This window comes from Oenanthe melanoleuca, chromosome 10 (genome assembly GCF_029582105.1).
Source record: "Oenanthe melanoleuca isolate GR-GAL-2019-014 chromosome 10, OMel1.0, whole genome shotgun sequence".
Lineage (NCBI taxonomy): Eukaryota > Metazoa > Chordata > Aves > Passeriformes > Muscicapidae > Oenanthe > Oenanthe melanoleuca.
Genome location: NC_079344.1, coordinates 868,127 through 886,347, shown reverse-complemented (window position 1 = coordinate 886,347; position 18,221 = coordinate 868,127). Strand labels below are relative to the sequence as shown.

Sequence of the window (18,221 nt, the reverse complement as noted above, 5' to 3'; positions counted from 1 at the left end):
CATTCCCAGCTCCCAGACTGGGGCAGGAACATTCCCAGCTCCCAGACTGGAGCATTCCCAGCTCCCATCCTGCTCCATGTGCTTGTGCCAGCCCAGGGAGTGCTCCCTGCAAATCCCTTGGGAATCACATCCTGCAGAGCCCAGGGAGGGGACAAAGCCCAGCTGGCACCCCAGAGAATTCCTGGGGTGAATTCCTGGGGTGAATTCCCATCAATCCCACCAGGTGAATTCCTGGGAATGAATTCCCATCATTCCAATGGGGTGAATTCCTGGAGGTGAATTCCCAAGGCAGGCTGGGAATTCCTGGATGTGAATTCCTAGAGATGAATTCCCATCATTCCCATCAGGTGAATTCCTGGGGATGAATTCCTGGAGATTAATTTCCATCATTCCCATGGGGTGAATTCCTATCAGGTTAACTCCTGGAGGTGAATTTCCATCATTCCCTTTGGGTGAATTTCCATCATTCCCACTGGATTAATTCCTGGAGATGAGTTTCCACCATTCCCACTGGATGAATTCCCACCAGGTGAATTCCTGGAGGTGAATTTCCATCATTCCCACTGGATGAAATCCTGGAGGTGAATTTCCAACATTCCCATTGGATTAATTCCTGGAGATGAGTTTCCATCATTCCCTTTGGGTGAATTCCTGGAGGTGACTTTCCATCATTCCCTCCAGACGAGTTTCCATCATTCCCACCAGGTGAATTCCCACCAGGTGAGTTTCCATCATTCCACTTGGGTGAATTTCCATCATTCCCACCAGGTGAATTCCCACCAGGTGAGTTTCCATCATTCCCACTGGATGAATCCCTGGGGATGAGTTTCCATCATTCCCACTGGGTGAATTTCCATCATTCCCACTGGGTGAATCCCTGGGGATGAGTTTCCATCATTCCCACCAGGTGAGTTTCCATCATTCCCACTGGATGAATTCCTGGGGATGAGTTTCCATCATTCCCACCGGGTGAATTTCCATCATTCCCACCAGGTGAATTTCCATCATTCCCACTGGATGAATTCCTAGAGATGAATTCCATCATTCCCACTGGATGAATTCCTGGGGATGAATTCCATCATTCCCACTGGATGAATTCCTGGAGATGAATTCCATCATTCCCACTGGATGAATCCCTGGGGATGAGTTTCCATCACTCCCTTGGGGTGAATCCCTGCAGGTGCTGCTCTCTCCAGGTGTGCTCTGCTGGAACAGCCCATCCCTGCCTTATCCCAGCCCTTATCCCTGGATAAGGGATATCCCTGTGCCCATCAGGCCTTGCTGCAGCACTCCAGGGCTGGGGAGCTCCCTGGGAACCCCAAATCCCCCCTCAGGGACGAGGTGACCAGTGACACACACAGGACAAGGACTGGAGCAGCATTCTGGGCTCAGGGAGTGGCTGAGCCCATCCCACCTCACACCCCTCAGGATTCCAGCATCAGCTGGGCTCCTCCTGTGCTCCCAGCAGGGAGGGATGGCCCCAAAACCCCAAAAAATTCCCAGGAGAACAATCCTGGGGGAGCCCTGGGGACCCCCAGCAGTGCCACACTGAGATGGGGACACACAAGAGGCTCCAAATTTGGGAGTGGGGCTGGCAAGGAGTGTCTTTAATTGGATTATGTCCATCAGCTCCACGCCTTTGTTCCTGATTTAATGGTTCAGCACTTCAGCTCAGTTAAATTTAGTGACAGAGTTTAATCATTCCCAGGGCTACAACCAAACCAAGGCTCCAGTGCAGCCCAGCCTGGAGCTCAGGAGCAGAGACACAATGGCCCAGACGCACAAAATTAACAGTTCTGGACCTCAGAAGGGGCAAAGCAAGAGCTGTGCACCGTTCTGGGAGGGTTGGGGTGCTGCAGCACCTGCACTGGGGGGCTGGGGACAGCAGGGATGGAGCCCTGGGATATTGGGACACCCCAAAACTGAGCAAACCAACCCAGGGATGGAGCCCTGGGATATTGGGACACCCCAAAACTGAATAAACCAACAAAGGAACGGAGCCCTGGGATATTGGGATACTCCAGAGCTGAGCAAACCAACCCAGGGATGGAGCCCTGGGATATTGGGATACTCCAGAGCTGAGCAAACCAACCCAGGGATGGAGCCCTGGGATATTGGGACACCCCAGAGCTGAGCAAACCAACCCAGGGATGGAGTTCTGGGATACTGGGACACCCCAAAACTGAGCAAACCAACCCAGGGATGGAGCCCTGGGATATTGGGACACCCCAGAACTGAATAAACCAACCCAGGGATGGAGTTCTGGGACACTGGGACACCCCAGGGATGGAGTTCTGGGACACTGGGACACCCCAGGGATGGAGTTCTGGGACACTGGGACACCCCAGGGATGGAGCCCTGGGATACTGGGACACCCCAGAACTGAGCAAACCAACCCAGGGATGGAGCCCTGGGACACCCCAAGGATGGAGCCCTGGGATATTGGGACACCCCAGGGATGGAGTTCTGGGATACTGGGACACCCCAGGGATGGAGTTCTGGGATACTGGGACACCCCAGGGATGGAGTTCTGGGATACTGGGACACCCCAGGGATGGAGTTCTGGGATACTGGGACATCCCAGGGATGGAGTTCTGGGATACTGGGACATCCCAGGGACGGAGTTCTGGGATACTGGGACACCCCAGGGATGGAGTTCTGGGATACTGGGACACCCCAGGGATGGAGTTCTGGGATCCTGGGACACCCCAGGGATGGAGTTCTGGGATCCTGGGACACCCCAGGGATGGAGTTCTGGGATACTGGGACACCCCAGGGCTGTGTCCTTGTGGGCAGCCCTACAAAAACAACCTGCTGGGAACAGGGCAAAACACCAAATCCTCTGAGTTTGGGGGCTCAGGGGCTGCAGTTGCCACCCAAACCAGGTCCAAGCTCTGGGATGAGCCTGGAACCATCCCCTAAATGATTGAGGACATGGAATCACCATCCCCTACAGTAACAAACCACTCCATGCAAGGAGAGGAGGGAAAAAAAAAAACCCAAATCCTTGGGATTCTGTGTTTTTGGGGGCACCAGAGCAGGTGCAGGAGCACAAATCCTTCACTTAGAACAGCTCCAAGCTCTGGGATGAGCCTGGAATCTTCTCCAAAATCCATGGGAGGATGGAACCACCATCCCCTAAAACCATGGAACCTCCATCCCCTAAAACCATGGAACCTCCATCCCCTAAAACCATGGAACCTCCATCCCCTAAAACCATGGAGCCTCCATCCCCTAAAACCATGGAGCCTCCATCCCCTAAAACCATGGAGCCTCCATCCCCTAAAACCATGGAGCCTCCATCCCCTACAGAAACAAATGGACAAAGGGGAGGAGAAAAGGCAAAATTATTGGGATTTCCTGCTCTGGGAAGCTCTGGAGCAGCTGCAGGGGCACAAATCCTCCAGTTAAACCAGGTCCAAGCTCTGGGATGAGTCTGGAATCTTCTCCAAAATCCATGGGAGGATGGAACCTCAATCCCCTAAAACCATGGAACCTCCATCCCCTAAAACCATGGAACCTCCATCCCCTAAAACCATGGAACCTCCATCCCCTAAAACCATGGAAGCTCCATCCCCTAAAACCATGGAAGCTCCATCCCCTAAAACCATGGAAGCTCCATCCCCTAAAACCATGGAAGCTCCATCCCCTAAAACCATGGAACCACCATCCCTGCTCCATCCCAGCCCAGCAGGAGGGTTCAGGGTCACCCCAAAACTCAGCTCCAATTTCTGGGGCCCTCCCTGAGTGTCACCAACCCCACCAGGAAGGATCCAGCTGCTTTTCCTCATTCCCAAAAAAAACTGCAGGAGCCCAGAGCACGATTCCACAGAAAATACAGGAGAAGGAAGAAAAGTTAGCACAGAGAATTAGAAAGATCAAAAAGTGGAAATAGTCATTAAAAAAAAAAAAAAATTTAAAAAATTATAAATGAGTGTTTTCTGGGAAACAAAGCCAGAGGAGCTCTGGAGCCACCTGGATTGGGAATTCCAATATTTGCTGCAGGAGCAAGAGGGTGACAGTAATTATGGAGATAATTCACAAGGTTAATTAAAGGAATAATTCACAAGGTTAATTTTGCATCAATCTGTGCAGGGCAGGGGTCAGTGCAGGAACAACACGAGCTCAGGGCACAGCACATTGCACAGCAAGAGCCCCTCAGAGACAGGCCTGGCCTCGGGGGCTGGGGGGGCTCCCACCCCAAAAACCCCAAAGCTGGAGCTGCCAGGGGGAGCAAATCCAGCCCTGGCCTGGAGGGGGGAGGTGTGGGACTGGGACTGCCAGGCTGTGGGACTGGGGCAGGACTGGGACAGGATTGGTGTTTTGGGGCAGGATTGATGTTTTGGGGCAGGTTTTGTGTTTTGGGGCAGTTTTTGGTGTTTTGGGACTGCCAGGCTGTGGGACTGGGGCAGGATTGGGACTGGGGCAGGATTGGGACTGGGGCAGGATTGGGACTGGGGCAGGATTGGGACTGGGGCAGTTCTGGTGTTCTCACACAGCCAGGCAGTGGGATTGGGGCAGTTTTAGTGTTTTGGGGCAGTTTTTGGTGTTTTGGGGCAGTTTTTGGTGTTTTGGGACTGCCAGGCTGTGGGACTGAAGAAGTTTTGGAATTTTGGGGCAGCTTTGGTTTTTTGGGTCAGTCAGGATGTGGGATTGGGACAATTTTGGTGTTTTAGGACAGTTTTAGTGTTTTCACACAGCCAGGCTGTTTGACTGTGGCAGTTTTGCTGTTTTGGGGCAGTTTTGCTGTTTTGGGGCAGTTTTAGGACAGTTCTGGTGTTTTAGGACAGTTCTGGTGCTGTCCCACAGCCAGGCAGTGGGACTGGGGCAGTTTTGGGGCAGTTTTAGGACAGTTTTGGTATTTTTAGGACAGTTTTGGTGCCGTCCCACAGCCAGGCAGTGGGACTGGGGCAGTTTTGGTATTTTAGGACAATTTTAGGACAGTTCTGATGCTGTCCCACAGCCAGGCAGTGGGACTGGGGCAGTTTTGGTATTTTAGGACAATTTTAGGACAGTTCTGATGCTGTCCCACAGCCAGGCAGTGGGACTGGGGCAGTTTTGGGGCAGTTTTGCTGTTTTAGGACAATTTTAGGACAGTTCTGGTGCCGTCCCACAGCCAGGCAGTGGGATTGGGGCAGTTTTGGTGTTTTGGGGCAGTTTTAGGACAGTTCTGGTGTTTTAGGACAGTTCTGATGCCTTCCCACAGCCAGGCAGTGGGACTGGGGCAGTTTTGGTGTTTTAGGACAATTTTAGGACAGTTCTGGTGCCGTCCCACAGCCAGGCAGTGGGAATGGGGCAGTTTTGGTATTTTAGGACAATTTTAGGACAGTTCTGGTGCCGTCCCACAGCCAGGCAGTTTTGGGGACCCCTGTGGCACTCTGGGCACCGGGAGCCCCCCGAGCACCCCCCGAGGGCAGGGCTGCCTCTGGCCATGGCAAATGAAGGAATAAAAGGGGAATACACACGGTGAGAGGCAGATTGGGAAGTCCACGTACCCCGATGATGGCATTCAGCTCCGTCATTGTCACCTGCTTGGCACGTTCAACAGCCTGGGCCACCTGCTGTTGGTGCTGGGGACAGGGGGTCAGTCACAGCCGGCACCACCCCACACATGCTCCCCCTTTTTTCCCCAATCTTTTTCCCCTATTTTGCCCATTTTTCTCTATTTTTTTTTCCCCTTTTTTTTTGCCCATTTTTCTCTCTTTTTTCCCCAATTTTTTGCCCATTTTTCTCTCTTTTTTCCCCTATTTCTTGCCCCTATTTCGCCCATTTTTCTCTTTTTTTTCTCCCTATTTTTTCCTATTTTTCTCTTTTTTCCCCTATTTTTTGCCCATTTTTCTCTCTTTTTTCCCCATATTTTTTGCCCATTTTTCTCTCTTTTTTCCCCTATTTTTTGCCCATTTTTCTCTCTTTTTTCCCCTATTTTTTGCCCATTTTTCTCTCTTTTTTTGCCCCATTTTGCCTGTTTCCCCCCATTTTTTTGCCCTCTTTTCGCTCTTCCCCCCCTTTTTTTTTTCCCCCCTATTTTCCCCTTTATTTTTTCCCCATTTTCCCTGTTTCCCCTCTATTTTTTTTGCCCAATTTTCACTTTTTCCCCTATTTCCCCATTTTGTGCTCAGTGCATCCCCCAAGCCCTGGGGCAGGACATTGCACCCCAATCCCCCCAGGGACCCCTGGAGCAGGGGGGGCTCTGTCCTCACCTCTTGTGACAGAAAAGGCATGATCTGGGCTAGAATGGTGTTCAGTCTTTTAGCAATTTCTGTCTGAAAAAAGGGAAGAAGGAAAAGCAGCATCAGCACCAGGCAGCCTCCCAGGGGGCCAAAATGCCCTCTCTGGCCCCAGACTTCCCAAAATCCCCTCTTTGTACCTTCCCAAAATCCCCTCTCTGGCCCCAGACTTCCCAAAATCCCCTCTTTGTACCTTCCCAAAATCCCCTCTCTGGCCCCAGACTTCCCAAAATCCCCTCTTTGTACCCTCCCAAAATCTCCTCTCTGGCCCCAGACTTCCCAAAATCTCCTCTTTGTACCCTCCCAAAATCTCCTCTCTGGCCCCAGACTTCCCAAAATCTCCCCTCTCTACATTCCCAAAAATCTCCTCTCTGTACCTTCCCAAAATCCCCTTTCTGTCTCACTCTCCTTTCCCAAAATCCTCTCCCTGTCCCTTCCCAAAATCACCTCCTGTGCATCCTGTCCCCTCTTCCCAAAATCCCCTCCATGTCCTTTCCCAAATTCCTCTCTCTGTCCCACTCTTCTTTCCCAAAATCCCTTTCCTGTCCCAAAATCCCCTCCCCTTCCCAAAATCCCCTTCCTGTCCCTTCCCAAAATCTCTCCCCTGTCTCCTCTCCCCGTCCTTTCCCAAAAACTTCTTCCTGTTCCACCCCCCGTGTCCTTTCCCAAAATCCCTTCCCTGTCCCACCCCAGTGACAAACCCACCTCAAACCCATCCCAAACCACCCCAAATCCATCCCAAATTCCCCCTCCTGACCCCAAAAATCAGCTCCTGGCACAGCCCTGCAGCACCTCTGAGTTCTAACCCAGCCAACCCCAAGGATCCCTCAGTGCCAGTTGCTCTCAGGACAGTCACAGCCACTCCCTGCTCCCCAAATTATCCCAAATCATCCCAATTTCCCACTCCTGACCCCAAAAATCAGCTCCTGGCACAGCCCTACAGCATCTCTGGGTTCTAACCCAGCCAACCCCAAGGATCCCTCAGCTCCAGCTGCTCCCAGGACAGTCACAGCCAACCCTGCTCCCCAAATTATCCCAAATCCACCCCAAATTCATCCCAAACCACCCAAAATCATCCCAAATCCCCCTCCTGACCCCACAGCATCTCTGGGTTCTAACCCAGCCAACCCCAAGGATCCCTCAGCTCCTCTCAAGCACCCCAAGGAAGATCCCAAATATCCTAAATTAGAGGGAAAAACCCCAAAGGCCACCCAGCCCTTGCTGCTCCTGCTCCAGGAACAACCCAACCACCACAAGCAACATTCCCAGCCTGGGAAATCCTGGAGCCACCTCGGTGGGAGGGAAGAACCCCAAAAAAAAAAAAAACCCAAAAAAAGGCACAGCCCCTCCCTGGGCAGCGATTGGGTTACACCTGCTGCTTTTCTTAGCAATTCCAGGGGCTGGGAACGTGCTGGCACACGGTGCCAAGGCAGGGACGGGACAGGGCTGGCTCAGGTGGCACCAGGATGAGGGTGGCAGGATGCAGGGAGGGGAGCACACAGCCCTGCAAACACTGCCAGGGACTCTGCAGGCTGGGGAGGGACAAAAAGGGAAAATCCCAGGGGTGGGAAACAATCCCAGGGGTGGGAAACAATCCCGGGGGTGGGAAACAATCCCAGGGGTGGGAAACAATCCCAGGGGTGGGAAACAATCCCAGGGGTGGGAAACAATCCCAGGGGGGAAAGGGACAAAGGGACAATTCCAGGGATGGGGAAGAAAGGAAAATTCCAGGGGTGAAGGGACAATCCCAGGGATGAAGGGAAAATTCCAGGGATGGGGAACAATCCCAGGGATGAAGGGACAATCCCAGGGATGAAGGGACAATCCCAGGGATGAAGGGACAATCCCAGGGATGAAGAAGAAAGGAAAATTCCAGGGGTGAAGGGACAATCCCAGGGATGGAGAAGAAAGGAAAATTCCAGGGCTGAAGGGACAATCCCAGGGATGAAGGGAAAATTCCAGGGATGAAGGGAAAACTCCAGGGATGAAGGGAAAACTCCAGGGATGAAGGGACACTGCCAGAGATGAAGGGACAATGCCTGGGATGGAAAAGAAGGGACAATCCCAGGGGGTGAAGGGACAATTCCAGGGGATGAAGGGACAATTCCAGGGGATGAAGGGACAATCCCAGGGGATGAAGGGACAATCCCAGGGGATGAAGGGACAATCCCAGGGGATGAAGAAGAAGGGACAATCCCAGGGGATGAAGAAGAAGGGACAATCCCAGGGGGTGAAGAAGAAGGGACAATCCCAGGGGGTGAAGAAGAAGGGACAATCCCAGGGGGTGAAGGGACAATCCCAGGGGATGAAGGGACAATCCCAGGGGATGAAGGGACAATCCCAGGGGATGAAGGGACAATCCCAGGGGATGAAGGGACACTTCCCAGTACCCTGTGCTCACAGTGGGAGCCATTCCTGGCTCCTGTCACTGGCTGTTGTCACCCCTGTCCCCAGCACAGGTTTTCAGCCCCAGTGCCAGATCCCAGCCCTGTGTGTGCCACCAGCCCACAGGAGAAGGAAAAGCTCCTTCCAGGCTTCCTGGCACTGCTGCTCCATCAGATTGAGGATTTATCCTCCAGCTCCCAGCTCTGGGTTGAACAAACCAGAACAAACCAGAACAAAGCTGGCCCAGGCTGAGGGGAGCAGGGTGCAGCCAGCACTGCTCCCCTGGGCTGGACCTGGGAAATCCCAGGGAGGGAAGGAGCAAAATTTCCAAGCCAAGCTCTTTTTTCCACTTTGGAATATTCACAGAGATACTGGATGTCCAAAATGTGTTTACAGCTGAGAGGTTTTCCTGTGAGCAGGAGACTCACCAGATGTTTGCTCACTTCCCTTTTCCCATTCCCTGGCAGGTGCAGCCCCATCAAAGCTGTAACTGGGAGGGAAGGGATTCCCTGGGATGGCAGGAACTGGGGAGGGGGCTCCATGTTCACCCCCCTGCCAAACAAACTCTGCATCCATTCCCAGCCCGGGTTGCCATGGCAATCCCAGCTCCTGCATCCTCCCTGGACCAGCAGAACCTGGGATGCTGCAGAAAAGGGCAAGGAGTGGGGAGAGGCTGAAATCCCAGCTCAGCCCCCCTCACTGCCAGGAATCTGCCCTGGGGCTTCAGAGAAACCAGAGAAAACATCTGCACTGGTGATAAATCAACCCTGGGAGCTCTTGGCTCTGGCCAGGGCTGCTCTCAGCTGCTCCCAGAGCCACCAGCAGCATCCCAAGCACGTGGGGACTCGTGTCACAGAGCTCAGCTCTGCCATCCCTGCACCTGCACGGGGCAGAGGGGATGCAAAACCAGCCCTGAGGGCAGAGGCAGAGAAGCTTTTCAGAATTTGGGGGTGCAGGGTGATGCAGGGGATGCTCCCTGTGCCAGGTTGGGGTCAGGGGAAAGGGGAGCTGCAGGAGGTCCCAGCCCCAGGTGACCCCCGAGGGACAGGACACAGATCCCTGCTGGGCTCCTGGTCCTGGGAGGGTGGAGCTGCCTGTAGGAACCAGCCCCAAACTGCTCAGTATCCCAAAAAACTCTGCACAGGACATCCCAAAAAAACCCCAAAATCTGAAGGGAGCAACCCAAAATATCCTGCACAGGACATCCCAAAAAAAAAAATCAAAATCTGCAGAGAGCATCTCAAAATATCTGGCACAGGACATCCCAAAAAAAAAACCCAAAATCTGCAGAGAAAATCCCAAAATATCCTGCACAGGTCATCCAAAAAAAAAACCAAAATCTGAAGAGAGCATCCCAAAACATCCTGCACAGGACATCCCAAAAAAAAAACCCCAAATCTGCACAGAACACACAAAAAAAACCCTCCAAACAGCAACCACAAATCTGCAGAGAATATCCCAAAACATCCTGCAAAGGATGCCCCAAAAAAAACCCAAAATCTGCAGAGAACATCCCAACACATCCTGCACAGGACATCCCAAAAAAATCCCAAAATCTGCAGAGAACACTCAAAAAAAAAACCCAACCCCAAACAGCAACCACAACTCTGCAGAGAACATCCCAAAACACCCTGCACAGAACACTAAAAAAAACCCTAAAAATCAACTTCAAAACTGCAGAGAATATCCCAAAACATCCAGCACAGGACACTCCAAAAAAACCCCAAATTTGCATAAAACACTCCAAAAAAACCCCTAAAAATCAACCCCAAACATCCCAAAATATCCTGTACAGAACCTCCAAAAAAAACCCAAACTTGCACGGAACACTAAAAAAAACCCCTAAAAATCAACTTCAAAACTGCAGAAAACACCACAAAACATCCTGCACAGAACACTCAAAAAACCCCCAAATTTGCACAGAACAATCAAAAAAAACCCTAAAATTCAACCATAAATCTGCAGAGAACATCCCAAAACATCCAGCACAGAACACTCAAAAAAAGCCCCAAATGGGGCTGCAGTGACAAGTCCATTGGAAAAAATAAAATAAATCCACACATAAAATAAATAAGTAAAATAAATCCACACATAAAATAAACAAGAATAAAATAAATAAGAATAAAATAAATCCACACCTCCCTGGCACCCCTGAACCCCTGGAAATGGGGCTGCAGTGATAATTCCATGGAAAAAAATAAAATAAACTCACAGTGGCACCCCTAAAAATGGGACTGAGGTGATAATTCCATGAGAAAAAATAGAATATACTCACACTGGCACCCCTAAAATCCCTGGAAAAGTGATAATTCCATGGGAAAAAAATAAAATAAACTCACACTGGCTCCTCTGAAAATGGGACTGCAGGGACAATTCCATAGGAAAAAAATAAAATAAACTCACATTGGCACCCCAAAATCCCTGGAAAAGTGATAATTCCATGGGAAAAAAAAAAAAAATAAATCCACACACATCCCCTGAACCCCTGGAGAAGGGGCTGCAGTGACAATTTAATGGGAAATAATAAAATAAACTCACATTGGCACCCCAAAATCCCTGGAAAAGTGATAATTCCATGGGAAAAAAAAATAAAATAAACCCACATACACCCCCTGAACCCCTGGAGAAGGGGCTGCAGTGACAATTCCATGGGAAATAATAAAATAAACTCACATTGGCACCCCAAAATCCCTGGAAAAGTGATAATTCCATGGGAAAAAAATTAAAATAAACCCACATACACCCCCTGAACCCCTGGAGAAGGGGCTGCAGGAGCATCACCCCACAACCCCCACCCCAGATCCTCCTTGGGCACCCCGAGGTGATTTTATTTATTTTATTTTTTTCCCCAGCTCGCAGCAGCTGCTGGAAGCAGGATGCTGTCCCGGGGAGCGCACGCGGGGCCGGCCCTCGAGCAGGGCGGTTCTCACCCGGGTGCACAATTACGGCACTTTCAGCTGTCTGCCACTATTTCAAGTGCTCTCTGCTGTCAATGGCATGTTGAAAGCTATTTGTGGCTGCTATCGCTGTTAGCAAAGTGGAGAGCCTGCCCTGATGAGAATTAAATTCGGGGGAGGCAGGGAGGGCAGCGCAGGCTCCTCGTTAGGGGATTATCACCGGCGGGGTGAAGCTGCATGAGAAACCCCAAAATTCAGGCGAATCTGGTTAAATCCAGGCAGGGAAAAGAGAATTTTTTTCTGTTTTGGGAGTGCTGAGAGCTCGGTTCGCAAATGTGAAGTATTTAGCAAATTATTACCTGGCGCTCCTCGCTAACGAGCGCGACAGAAAGGAGATTGTGTTGCTGGAATATTCCAGAAACGCACGCACACAAAAAGCTGCTTCTCTTCCCTGCGAGTCTTGGGGGGGTTTAGTTTTTTTTTTTTAATTTTTATTTTTCCAAGCATTAGGCAGGAAAACAAGAAGCGTTCCCGAGCTTCAAGAAATCAAAGCAGCACAAAGGTTCTGTCCTGCGAGGTGTCCTGTTCCCCCCACGCAAAAAAAAAAAAAAATAGAGTTTTCCTTTTGGAATGGTTATTGCCCTCGGCGATTATCCACGGAGATCTGCACACAAACAATGCACGGCCCGACAGGGGGAAGTTTTTTTCTTTTTTGGAAAAAATCAATTAGCCCAAAAAAAAAAAAAAAAAAAAGTTTTGCCGGTGTTTCAAAAGAAAAACTCCTGATTGGAGTCGGGTTTAGGAAAGCTGAGCCTGGGGAGGGTCGGGTTCAGCAGGAAGACTGAGGTAAGGAACGATTCACTGCAACCGACTGGGGAATCACTTCCTAAATATTTCCTTGCATATGGAATTGTTTATGAAACTCCGTTTTTTTCCTAACGAGAAACAAAACGAGAAGAAAGGAAGGGAGGGGGGGGGAAAAAAGGAAAAAAAAAAAAAAAACCTCAACCCCACACGCAGCCACATATGCACACACTTAATATTCAGCGTGGAAGAGATAATCTGTTATATAAGCCCACAGACAGACAATCCCCTTTTGCTTAAAGATGAAGTATCCATCAATGTTTGTCTGGAGCAGATGTAATCACAAGCAGTCAAGTCTGGAGGGCAGGACACCGCATGAATAATTCAGGCACTTCAGTCTACTTGATTGTGTGCAGATAAACACGAGTCAACCGCTAAACAGGTCAGCTGATAAACTTGTTTGTTCAGGACCAGCCACCCCGGGCCAGATGCCGGCAGGACCACGCCGCAATTAGCGGGATGCGGGGCCAGCCGTGCCTCGCAGGGGATGCTGCGGCCCCAAAAAAAAAAACGGGGGAACCTCATCCCCACTCCTCCCGGCCCCAAAAAAGGGGGGAAACCTCATCCCGCCCCGCGCTCGCCCGGCTCGGGTTGCTTTGTTCGCTCGGTGCTGCTGTCAATGGAAGGAGGAGACGGTTCCAGCTCTGCCCGAGCAGATGTCACCGAGAAGGGCTCGGGGTGATGCGGGAACCGCGGTACAGCAAAGGGAGGGAACCGGGCTGGGGATCCTGGGGCTGCTCCACCCGCGCGTCCCAGAGCTCATCCCAGAGCTCATCCCAGAGCTCGGGGGAAGGAGGGAAACGCTGGGAATGCCTGGGGAACGGCACTAGGGGGTCACCCCAACAGCCCGGGGGTGTCATCACAGCGAGGGGATCACCCCAATATCCTGGGTGCCATCCCAGCAAAGAAATCACCCCAACATCCTGGGTGTCATCCCAGCATCTCCCTGCAAGGGAATCATCACAGCGAGGGGATAACCCCAACACCCCCGGGTGCCATCCCAGAATGGGAATCACCCCAACACCCTGGGGTGGGATTCCACCACGGGAATCACCCCAACACCCCAGGGTGTTATCCCTGCCAGGGAATCACCCCAATATACTGAGGTGTCATCACAGCAAGGAAATCACCCCAACACCCCCGGGTGCCATCCCAGCATCTCCCAACAATGGGATCAACCCTAATATGGGAATCACCCCAACATCCTGGGGTGTCATCCCAGTATGGGAATCACCCCAACATCCTGGGGTGTCATCCCAGTATGGGAATCACCCCAACATCCTGGGGTGTCATCCCAGTATGGGAATCACCTCAACATCCTGGGGTGTCATCCCTGCAAGGGGATCACCCCAACATCCCAAGTGTCATCCCAGCATCTCCCAACAACGGGATCAACCCTAGTATGGGAATCACCCCAACATCCCGGGTGTCATCACAGCAAGAAAATCACCCCACCATGGGAATCACCCCAACATCCTGGGGTGTCATCCCAGCATCTCCCTGCAAGGGGATCATCCCAATATCCTGGGGTGTCATCCCTGCAAGGGGATCACCCCAACACCCCAGGTGCCATCCCAGCATCTCCAGCAGCCAGGCAGGAGCAGGGTGAGACACGGGGAGAGCAGACCCTGTGCCCCAAGAGCCCGGGCTGGGGTCACTCCAGACCCCCCCAGTGCCCCCTGGGCATTGCTGGGGTGGCCACAGGCTCTGTCTGGCCACACAAAACCCCCAATTTCGGGGTGTTCCCCAGCACCCCAACACCAACCCGGCCGAGTTCCCCCGAGCTCGGGGGTCTCCTCACAGCAGCCCCCGAGCGGGAACTCGGGATTATCTCCGTGGAAAAAAACATTCACAAAAAATAAAATAAGTAAATAAAAAAAAAAAAAAAAAAACCACCAAAAAAAAAAAACCAAAAAAACTGAGGACTAAGCAGGAATTATTCTGGCTGCCCCGTGACTGGGGGAAGAAGGGAGAGGAGCTCTCAGAGGCGCTGCTTTGCATCTCATCAGGCTGCCGAGAGCAGGGCGATGCCGCTGTTAAACCCGAGCGCTTTGCAGCTGAATGGGGCTGATTCGCGAGCGGCACAAAGTTGATGTCAACTTCTATCTGCCTTAAGTTCTTAATTGGAACTCCTTCTAAAACCAGTAAGCAGCAGCAGCACAAATAATCAGGTCTAATCTCAATAATAACTTTATTCCTTTAAGTTTTACCATCATGTGCGCAGCCTTTAGGCTCTTTACCGATAATCTTATCAAGGTAGCACACCACATTCTGCTGGGCCCTTCTCTATTTTTTCCTTCAGGCAAGTTACACATTAGAGGCGACTGGAAGGGAGGGGAAATTAAAAAAAAAAAAAAAAGAAAAAAAAAAAAAAAAGAAAAAAAAAAAAACCCCAACCAGCCCCAAACATTGCTTCACTTCCCAGATGCAAAGACAACTCCGTGACATTGAGCAACACACGGTGAGCTCGGGAGATAATTCCCTGCTCGGTCTCACGCTCCAGGAGCGGGGATGACCTTACAAACAGCCCTGCTGTACCCACAACACCAGCGCTGCCCCTATCGCTGTTTTCCAAGCCTTGGGAACGCGCTATTCCAGGTATTGACCTCCCAGCGCGGGAGGCGAGGCTGTTCTCACCTCTCTGCATAAACACTCCGGCGAAAAAAACCGGAATTCCTGGTGAATATCGACAAAATAAACCCCTCCCGAGTGCCATCAACCTGCGGCTGCCAACTGAACAGCCGGGCCACGGGATCCCACCTGGAGTCACATCCCTGCCTCCAGCACTTATTCCCCATTTAGTGCAATCAGGGCCGATTCCACCTCAGGTGGAGGAAAAGGGCAACAGGAGATCAATCAATCACAACTTCCCCCCTCGAAATTACTCACCTGTTTGTGCATTTCAATATTCAAACCGTACGACATTTCGTAGTACTGGGGGAAGGAGCAAAGGGAGGAGAAAAAAAAAAAAAAAAAAAAAGAAATAAATTCAATTAAACACGAGAGCCAAGGAGAATTTGAATTCGATTCGCAGAAGGTATTTGCATAAGGTCATTACCAAAAAGCATCCTGGGCAAAACTGGGCTTAAAGCACGGGTAGCCAAGGAAATTACACCTTATAATAAGCAGATGTTTATGGGTTTAACTGGCAGGCACTTAACGAGGGGACACTCCTTTTGACTCCTGTTTTCTCCTCCTAAGCTACTTAGAAAAACAAAGAGGGTGACAGGCGTCTGCTCAGCCCTGGCAGAACAGGTACAGCCCGGAGTCTGGCCAAAAATCCAGCTTCTCACCGGGGGAGGGGGGGAATCTGCTCTGCCCCCGGGGAAGCCCGGGATCGGCCGGGAAAAGGGGGGGCTGGATGCTGCCAAACCCATCAAAAACCCCGACCGGCCCACCCGGGGGAATCGCCATGCAAATTTAGCTTCAAAAAAAAGAGCGTTTTGAGGCAACAAAAGTGCCGGTTTCCCTCGGGAAGGGCAAGAGGGGGGAGAGCCGGGATGGCTCCCGGGTGGCCTCGGGGTAAGTCAGCAAAGGGGGGGGACCCCCATCAGCAGCGGGGACCCCCCATAAGCTCGGGGTCGCTGTTCCAGCCCCTCCCCCGACCCCCCCCGCGGCAGCAGCAGCGCTCCAAAGGGGTTAACAGGAAACTTGGGACGGCGCTTCCAGCCGGCCGCGGCACCGCCGCCCCCCCGCCCCGGGGTCCCCGCTACCGACAGGGGGGTCCCCCGGTTCCCCCTCCCCGCCCCGTTCGCAGGCTCGCAGCTAATGACATTTCCAGGCTGATCCGAAATCTGATTAAAGTCTCTCACCATAACGTAATGGCGCTGCATTTCGGTCTTCTCGTTCGCCAGCTTGTCATACTCCACTTTGAGGCTGGGGAGGAGGGGGGGAGAGCGCACGGTGAGACCCCGGCGGGGACGGGGGGCTCGGGGAGAGCGGGGGGGGGGCGCAGCCGGGGCTCACCTGTGGTACTGAGCCTGCAGGAACTGGAACTCGTCCTTGATCCGGTCGCACGACTCGGCTACGGTGAATTTGAAGCCCGGCTGGCCCGGCTGGTGCGGAGCCTGCGGGAAGCGCGGGTTACCGGGGGGGGTCCCGGCGGTGGGAAGGGGGTTACCGGGGGGGGTCCCGGGACTCACCGGGTGCCGGCCCTGGGGGTACATGGCCGGGCTGGGGCGCGGTCACTGGGAGCAGCCGCGCCGTGCCTCGCTACGGCGATCGCGACGTGCGGAGCTGCCGCTGCTGCCCGCCGGGCTGGGAGCGCTCCCGGAGAGGCCGAGAACTGAACAAAGGGACGAGAGAGAGGAAAGTCCGTGCGGGGGGCGGAGGAGGGAGGGCGGAGGGGGTGGAAGGGTTGGGGGGGGTGGTGTTGGGGGGGGGCCCGGCCGGTTCCTCTCCCCGCATATTCCGCCCCCCGGTCCCGCAGCCGCGGAGCCGAGCCCCGGCCAGGTGCCGACACCCCCCCCCCCGACCCCGGGGCCGCCGCGCTCCCCGGGCCTCTCCGCTTCCTCACCCCCCCCTCTCTCTCCTTCCGGCACTCGCTGGCGGAAAAAAAAAAAAAAAAATTAAAAAAAAAAAAAAAAAAAAAAAAAAGAGAAAAAAAATTAGCCACCCCCCCCCCCCCCCAGCGCCGCCGAGAAAAAAAAAAAAAAAAATAGATCAAAAAGCCACAGCGACAACAACAACAACGCGGCGGCGGGAGGAGGGTCCCGCGGTATTCCTGCGGCCGGGAGAAGGGGAAGCAAAGCCAGGAACTAACGCCGGAGCACGACGGCCATGGAGGAGAGGAGGAGGGGGAGGAAGGCCGTACACATCCGACTTCCCGGGCGCCGCGGACATGCGAGGTGCGAGCGGGTCCCCCCCGCAGCGGGGAGCGGCCGTTCAGCTGCGTCCAGCCGGGATCGCCGTAACTCCGGGAGCCATCGCGGAGCGGGGCAGCGGCGCCCGAGCACGCGGTGCCGCCACAGCGCCCGGGCGGAGCGGGGCGGCGGGCGGGGGACAAAACCCGGGCGGCCTCTGAGGCGCCAGCCAATGGCGGCGCGCCGCGCCCACGTGGGGCCGCCGGCGGAGCGCGCTGGTTGGGCGCCGTGGCAGTGACGTCACAATGGCAGCTCGTCTCTGATGCGGCCACGCCCACCGCGGAGCCCCGCCCCGGCCCCGCCTCCCCCCCCGGCCCGGCCGTAACCCCGCTGCACCGGCCCGGTTCGGGCTGGGAAGCAGAACCGAGCGCTTTGTCACCGGCACCGCCTCCGCGCGCAGAAAGCGCTGCCTGCGAACCCCCCGTACCGGCAAGGCCGCCCCGCCTCCCCCGGCGGCCGCGCGGCGCCTTTGATGTACCGTGAGGGCCGCGCTGCTCACCCCCCCCCCCCGCGCGCCTCCCCTCACGCCTGAGGGGGTTTAACGAGGAACACGGGGGATGGCGTTAATAACGTCACAGCCTCCCGCCGCGCACGGGGGACACCCCGCGCCCGCAGCGGCGGGGCGGGAGCAGCGGCGGTCCCGGCGGGGCGGAGGGAGCGGGACCGGAGCGGCCGCGGCCTCACGGGCGGGCCCGGCCCGGCCCAGCGCACAAAATGGCCGCTCGCCCGCGCGTCAGCGGAGCCTCCGCCCCACGTGGGGCCGCGCGCCGCTCGGCGCCGCTCGGCCAATCACAGCGCGGAACGAGCCGAAGCGCCGACGCTATTGGCCGAGGGGAGCGGCGCTGTCAATCAAAGCCACGCGGGGCCGCCGGCGCGCATCCCCCGCCCGCCATGGCGGCGTAATTAGCCCGGGCCGGCGCTTCCTCCAGCTCAAACAATCTGTCACCGCCGAGCCGGGCGGGCCGCGATCTCCGCGGCAGCGCCGC

At 54.0% G+C, this 18,221-nt stretch overlaps 1 protein-coding gene across 18 annotated transcripts in view; it reads right to left on the bottom strand.

Moving 5' to 3' along the window:
- The window catches only part of TLE3 (TLE family member 3, transcriptional corepressor), a 42,317-nt gene extending 24,946 nt beyond the window's left edge, over positions 1-17,371 (bottom strand). For 4 of the 18 annotated variants that reach the window (XM_056500137.1, XM_056500144.1, XM_056500143.1 and 1 more), the window contains exons 1-7: positions 17,136-17,347; positions 16,516-16,658; positions 16,340-16,440; positions 16,186-16,249; positions 15,263-15,307; positions 6,201-6,263; positions 5,496-5,570 (exon numbers count right to left, since the gene is read on the bottom strand). In XM_056500137.1, coding sequence (XP_056356112.1) covers positions 5,496-5,570; positions 6,201-6,263; positions 15,263-15,307; positions 16,186-16,249; positions 16,340-16,440; positions 16,516-16,539 — 372 coding nt within the window. In that variant the 5' untranslated portion in view covers positions 16,540-16,658; positions 17,136-17,347. Of the gene's footprint in view, positions 1-5,465; positions 5,571-6,200; positions 6,264-15,262; positions 15,308-16,185; positions 16,250-16,339; positions 16,441-16,515; positions 16,659-17,135 lie in introns of all 18 variants that reach the window. The other 14 variants (XM_056500132.1, XM_056500134.1, XM_056500133.1 and 11 more) reach the window with 8 other exon arrangements.
- Positions 17,372-18,221: the final 850 nt, after the last annotated feature.